This window comes from Limulus polyphemus, unplaced genomic scaffold (genome assembly GCF_000517525.1).
Source record: "Limulus polyphemus unplaced genomic scaffold, Limulus_polyphemus-2.1.2 Scaffold558, whole genome shotgun sequence".
In the NCBI taxonomy this organism is placed as follows: Eukaryota; Metazoa; Arthropoda; class Merostomata; order Xiphosura; family Limulidae; genus Limulus; species Limulus polyphemus.
This window is the reverse complement of record NW_013666168.1, coordinates 366,382-374,086: the sequence shown is the minus strand read 5'-3', so window position 1 is coordinate 374,086 and position 7,705 is coordinate 366,382. Positions and strand designations below refer to the sequence as shown.

Here is a 7,705-nt window from a genome sequence, read left to right as displayed (position 1 = left end):
AAAAAAAAAAAAAAAAAAACTAAATTTTCTTCAATATAACCTTTCAAAATTGGGTGCACATTATATTCGGGCAAATAACGTAACCCCCTTTTATTTTTATTTACACATGTATAAATGTCAGACAAAATAGCCTGATAACCCATGTGCTTCCCCCAGTAGTGATATGCTTTATTGTTATATATTTTTGGTTCATAACTGATGTGACCTTTCCATGCAGTGAATTAAAAAAATATCTAAATTTAACTAATTTCTACATTTGCATAACAGATTGAAACAGTCCTGGCAGCAGCATGTTTACTATGGGTGGGGCAGATTTTAGAAAATGTAACCAAAATTCATTAACTCTTATTCACTACTATTGCACATTACTATATATTAAATAAATATGTACATTGGACTTACCCTGTGTATTGGAGAATGTTGACTATAATTTCAAATTTACTTTGTGTATCTACATGAAATGTGTCAAGCTTTTAGTAAAATGTACAAGTCTTATACACAAAAATCCAGATGCGTTACAAAAGTATTTGTCCTGAAGAAAAGCCCGTGAATTGATGATATCAGTCTTACTGAGACTTTGACAAGTCATAGTGCAAGGTGATGTTAATGTGAAAAATAAAAATATTTTTGGTCATCACACAGTTTGTATATCGTTATTGCAAAACCTCTAGAACTTCCAGCATGCATATCTACATTTTGTGTTTAGTATCCCTGTATACTGAATCTTGAATTTACTCCACCATGAACTGTTGCCAAGTCAGAAATCTAGGATAAAATGAACAGCTGATAACTCTGACATCAAATACATAATACCAAGTTGAATTTCACTTTGTAAAAGGTTGTGGCACATGCACTTTGACCCCCATTTGTCCACATATGACATTGACATATATGTAGTTTTCCCAGACTTTTCAAATTATTGATATTCTTATTAAAGCATTAAAAACTTTTATGTTTAAGCTAATTATTATTATTACTATGTTTTAACTATATTTTAGTTTTTGATTTGTTCTTGGCACAAATATTTTATATCAATTTGAAATCTGAAACTTTTTTGGGGGGGGGGGCACACGATATAAACTGGACACGCAAGGCCCCTCAATGGGTCAGCCCTGGCTAATGAAATATCCTAAACATTTAGTTTTACCTACCATAATGATATCATGCTCAATGCCCTTTTAAGTATATTACACACATACATAAACACAGTAAATAGATATATAGAAGCAATTGCTTTAAATACATCTATACTACATGTATATACAGTAAATAACATTTTACAGTCCACTCTGTTAAAACTGACAATTTTAAAACCGTTTTTATGAGATCATTGAGATAATAAATATGAAAGCTTCATATATCATCTGAAAATGATTTTCTAACAGTACATTAGAAACATTTATCTGTATCCTGTTTTCTTCAACCCAATAGGTGTTACTAGTGAGACTCTTTCTTATACTCAAAGAACAATCACGGTTTAGATACATGCATCTTTGGGTGCATTTAATGGAGAGAGCTTTAATGTATCTGCTTGCTCTCTTAAAAATCATCTTGTAATATTAAAATTATTTTCAAAAAAGTAACAACAACAACACGTATCCTCAGCTTTCAGTGAATCTGTGGTAATTAAGTCAATAGTGGTTACTTCCATGTAAATGTTGTTTAATAGTAATTGATGTTTTACAGTGCCAAAATTTGGGATTTCATCCCTGTGGGAGTACAGTGCAGGTATCCCATTTGCATAAACAAAACATGCTTCTTCCAAACAAGGTGCCACAGTTTATCTACATTAAATCTCAGCAGAATCACAATAACTTGCAAATAATCATCCACTTTTACTAATATGAACCTAAAGTATCAATGTTCATCAACACGGACATAAAAAGAACACTTAAGAAAGTATATAAATGTGTCCTAATTAAAATTGCCTGCTATAATTCAGACAATTAAGACACAACTAAAAAAATGTGCTAAGAAAACTTTTTGACAGTCATACCCAATCACAAACATGTGGTTTGTCTAGCACATTCTGCCAAATGTTTTTAACCACTTACAGCAAGGAATTATGTATCATGGATACACATTTCCATGGATCTCTATGTGCCTTTCTCCAAAGATGTACATCTAGGGTTCTAAAATGGTAGTTTTAATTTTAATCTATAAGTATTTTTGAAATTATAGGTCCTAATTCCTTCGCTCTGTATTAATTACCCAAAGGCTATTTACATCCAGGTGTTTCATAATTTGAAAACGTTTCTTAAAACTTTTGTTAACTAATAACAGCTATAAGTCCACTGATGTTGCTCATAGTTGGAACATTTCTCCCAACATACAAACAACCCTGTTAGGTTTAGGAACTGAGAAAACATGTAGCACGTGTCTTGAAAAATCATGATTGATATCATACTGAAATGCCACAACTTCTCGTGCTTATGGGCCCAAGCCCCAAATCTTTTAAGCACCTAGTGACACTTTTGGCTATAATTAAGTCAATTATGAAAATTAAGTGCAAAGATATATCATTGGAAAAAGCAAGAAAATCTATACAAAATAAAGTAAATGAAAAAACAAGGACTTATTTTTATAAAGTTTTCATCATCTATACATGTACACAAATTACTGCTACTAAAATGAATGGATTACAAATGTCCAGTTAGAAAATATACTGATATTAACAAGATTATTAGACACACATTTTGTCTCAATTACTGAAAGTTAATTTCATTCAAGGCTGTAGCCAGAATTTCAGTGTAAGGGAATTAGCAAGGTCTTTTTCCAAAAAAAAAAATGTGGACTTATTCTTTTACACAAAGCTTTTAAGTGATTTACCTTGCCTAAATTAAACTTATACAACAAAAGTATTCAAAAGTAAATAAAGTAAAAACAAAGAAGAACTTATCTTATCTCAAACTAACAAGATGCTAAGTTGTAAACTTTTAAAATATTGGAAATGGTCATTCAATCCTCTCCCCATTCATTGGAATCAAATTCTCATGTTTTTTTCTTTCGTAATTATAAATATGAGTATTTTTTCATGGTGAGTGACATGCATGTTCATAGTATATATATATATATATATGTATGTATTTTTTATTCTACAAAATTATAGCTTAGCTTCAGATGTACACTTTTTAAACTTTGCACATATAGACTTTAACTACAATTTTTATCTAACAAGCTTCAATGTTGTAAAAAGCTCTTAAGTAGTTTCCAATATGCAAGACAGGTGATAAATATATTCTTTGATAGTACAGTAAGTGTTACAAAAACCTTTTTATTTAAGGCTTTGAAATTATGATGAAGAAAAGTATTTGTCCACATTATATTCCATATCAACAAGACTCTTCCAGTGGTGTTTTTACAATTATTTTGAGCAGAAGAAGGTCAAGTGGTATTATATTTGCCTTTAAAAACTGTAACATTATCAAAAAATCTTAAACTGCCTCAGGTTTTTTTGAACAGCTTCAAGGCAGTCTGATGCTGTTTGAAGCTACCATTAATCCCACCCTATACATATCTTCTGATTAAAGATACTTACTTTTGTTCCAGTTACTACCCCACTCCTCACACACAAAAATGGAATTCATATGTAGGGAGAATTCAAAAATCTTAAAAGACTAAATCCTAATATCTCAGAGCTCTATAAGAAGCACGTGAATTAAATTTAGAGCTAAATACAAGAGGTACCAGTAAGTATACAGTGCATATATACATAAAATCTTTTATAATACGTTCCTTTGCGTATTTACTTAAATACAAAAAACTTACCTTGTACAAGCACATACACCGAGTTCTGAAATGCATTTTTACATGTCACATACATGTTTTCTCCTTAACAGAATGTAGCATTATTACAGTGGGGATGTTTGTAATAATTCATAGAGAAAAACTATCACACAGACAAAACTAGGGTGAAAACTACATTTTACTAAGGGATAGAGTTTGTTAATATGGAAACATAACAGATCATTTTTCTGTGTAACCCTACAACAATGATTACTTCCTTTATTAAAAATAATCAATTGCAACTACAAATGGTCCACTGGGAGTAATAAATAAAACTTATCTTCTAAAGTTAGCATTCCATTTCACATACTTGTATGAACAACATAATAAAACCTAAGATGACTAGATCAGTAATTACTGCTACTGGAAAAAAATGAAACAAAGAGTTTACTTTATAATTCCAGGAAATACATGTTCCAGTTATAGTAAACTGTTTTATTTTTATTTAATTCTTAATTTTTTTCATTGCCTTCCTGTTATTATGAGCAATTATTACCTAGAGTATAACTAAACAGACAGTATACTAATGATATAATTATTCAGAAAATTATATCTCTAGACAGGTTTTCTTATTTATTTTGGTAGTTAAGCACTAAGCTACATAATGGGCTGTCTGTGCTCTGCCCACCATGTGTATTATCATAAACCCACAGTCTTACTACTGAGCCACTGACGGGCAGCTCCAAACAGAAAATGGCTCATTTATTTCTGATATTCACAAGGGCTACATGCAATAGCTGTCCCTCATTTAAGCTGAAACACTAGAATGAAGGCAACTAGTCAACATCACCCACTGTAACCTCCTGTCCAATCAAACAGTGGGATTTGACCCACTGTTATAATGCACACATAGTACTTAAGTTTGGAGCAGGATTTTGCAGCTTCAGATTCACATTACGGCATGTTGACGACTAGGCAATATCTAGTCTGACAGTGATAGTAGTTCCAGAAGAGGGATGTTCTAGATTTCAACACTCATATCTGGTCCTATTTTAGATATTATTTCACAAGTGAGGCTTGTGAATAAAAGTTAAATCTGCTAGATTGTGTATTCTTACTGCTATGTGAGCCCTATTTCTTACCAGTATATATTTTACCCTTCCCTAAACATTGTCTGCAACTTAAAATTTATACATATAAAACATTTGTTTGTAGTGCTATTTATTTTTTGGTTTAGTTGGAAATGTTTTCCTAAAATGTCATCCAAAATAAAGATATGCTATTGTGTTACACTTTTTTATTTGTTTCTTTAGATTTTAAAATTAACATAACTTTTCTGTAATTTGTGTGTATCTTACTGAGCTCAAATACATATTTCTTAAAATGTATTCCCAGAAACTGTTAAAACTGAGAATCATAAATGGATTTGAAAAATGTAAAATAAACATGAAAGATCTTTATGTACTTTAAACAAAATCATAATTCAATCTTACAGTTTACATCAAACTTTATTTTAAATGTATATAAACATGATTTACTTACAGTAAGTTTACACTATTTGCCTACAATTCTAGTGTACGTTCTAATGACAGTTTTAGAGGATAGCTGCTATTTTCTTTCTTAGACATTTTTGTAAAATAAAATTTTAAGGTATCTATAATTGAAGCAAAATATTATATTCAAACCAATTCCTAACACAACTTTGGAAATTAATTACTTTTGATTATTGATGCAGTTACATGCAAAGTTTCACCTTTCTACTCTTCGTTTTACGGTACTTATGACAGATTTTGCATTTTTTACCACTACTTCGCCCCCTTTGATGGATCTTCTCCAAATTTTGAATGAAAGTTTGTTGCATCATTGCACATTACATGCAAATTTTCAATTTTGTTCCAATTCTAGTATTTCTTTCTTCATTTACAGGTTCCTTCACATGACTGTAGCTACTCTAAACAAAATTAGCAGTGTGTGTGTGAATCTATATAATATACACATATATTTTCTGTTTTATGTTGATCCACTTTACAACTTGAAAATAGCAGCTACAATACGACACTTTGAGAACTATTGAAGATTAGTATAAAATATATAAATTACAAAACTTTAGGGGTAATACTTTAGTTCCAAAGGAACAATGAAAATACAAGTTTTTTTAGTTCCTTTCACAGCTGTTGTTTATAAAACGTTTTGCTTTTCAAGTTTGTATGTACTATTAAGTCATGAGATTAGGGCACTTTTATTAGAAAATGTTTAATGAAAAATGAAGTATCTTGCTAAAATAAGTATCAAATAGCCTTGAGATGTGAGTAAATTGATTTGATAAATCTGACCAGACAGAACTTTAAATTGTTGCTGTAAATTTAAATGTCAAAGTAGGCTACCTATTATGCAAATCATAAAACATAATTAACCATAAAGAAGTAGAAAAACAAGACAAGAGTTGCAGAAACATCATCGCATGCTCCAATATGCATACATCCCGAGCCTCTCCTCAGAGATCAATCTCTTTTTTTTTTTACAAGCTAAGTACTGGTTCACATGTAAAATAGAAATGAGTTTTTCTTTCAAGCTATTAAAAATTCACAGCACTACAAAAGCATACAATGTCTTTCTCTTTTCCACCATTCTCTCTGCTTCTTTCTGTTAACACATGGAGGCTGGTTTCTGAAAAGAAAAAAAACCTTATGATTAAACAAAATCTAAGTTTGCTACGGTAATGTTTCAGCCTTAAAATAAATTAACATTTCACTACACATTAACATAAAAACAGAAACATCTACATATCCTTAAGGTATTCAAAATTCTGCTTCAGACTTTCTACCAAGTCAGCTACCAATGTGTCTCATATATAAATATTTTATAGTTCTTGAAAACCTAACTGGATTACAACAATTTTTCATGCCATAAAATGTAATAATTTTCTCTAATCTGTTACTTATTGGTAAAATAAGGCAACAGAATAATTTATAATTTGTTCAACAGCTTACATTACATTAGATCAAAAAAGTAACAAAATCCCTCTTTAGTTGGAAATATATGATAAAATTATGTCTAAGGATGAAATAATCTACATTATATTACAGATTAAAATTGCTAATACATGTAAATGCACAACAGTTCACGTAAAGTAAACACAATATGAGAACTTAAAAATCCAGGTCAACCAAACCAAGCTAGGCCACAAAGATTTTTTACAGTGAAATTATGAAACAAATGAAAGTATGTAAAAAACAGAGTGAGAGATAATAGACTATACATAAGATTTACACACACACAAATGAAAAAAAGATAAACAGGCCAAGTCAACAAATTATTACTTAGATAAAACAAGCACCAACAGGATTAAAATGTCACATAAAAATTCAGATAGCTCTGGGGGGGGGGTCTAGATTACTGACAAATAATAAAATATACTTAGGACTGATGCAGAGAACTTTGGTGAGCTACACCAATTGTATTACTAATTTTATAGCAAAGTTTATCTCGAGTTTGGATCTATTATTTAAAATAGTGATAACTCATTAATAGAAAGGTCTTTTTAAAGCTCTATTTATTAATAAATATCTTCAGATATATTAAACACTTCACTAATAATCAGACAATCTCTCATAACCTGCAATCAGTTGCCTGTGCTTTATACTGATAATGAAAAAAATTTGATTGATAGAAAATTTTAATTTTCATCATTTTATTATTAAACTACTAAATTATAACTTTGAGTATACAAGTTCCTTTTTTAACTTTGAAATCAGCATTTCTGTATGTTATAAAATCTCCTCTAAGTTGCATAGTATATAGTAATAATTACAACTGATTAAAGTATGCTACATATAAAAATCAACCATGCTATCAGCATAGCTAAATAAATATACTTTTTTTAGACTTAAAATAATACCCAAAACTCGAGTGCTTTCGAATAGTTGACTATTCTTCTTCGGGAAAACAGAGAACACCCTTTGTTCTCCTGAAGAAGAAT

At 30.2% G+C, this 7,705-nt stretch overlaps 1 protein-coding gene across 4 annotated transcripts in view; it reads right to left on the bottom strand.

Annotated features, from left to right (window-relative positions):
• Nucleotides 1-1,050: 1,050 nt before the first annotated feature.
• LOC106459095 (ras-related protein M-Ras-like) overlaps nt 1,051-7,705 on the bottom strand; it is a 46,329-nt gene continuing 39,674 nt past the window's right edge. For all 4 annotated transcript variants that reach the window (XM_013918679.2, XM_022385513.1, XM_022385514.1 and 1 more), the window contains one exon: nt 1,051-6,393. In XM_013918679.2, coding sequence (XP_013774133.1) covers nt 6,318-6,393 — 76 coding nt within the window. In that variant the 3' untranslated portion in view covers nt 1,051-6,317. The remainder of the gene's footprint in view (nt 6,394-7,705) is intronic.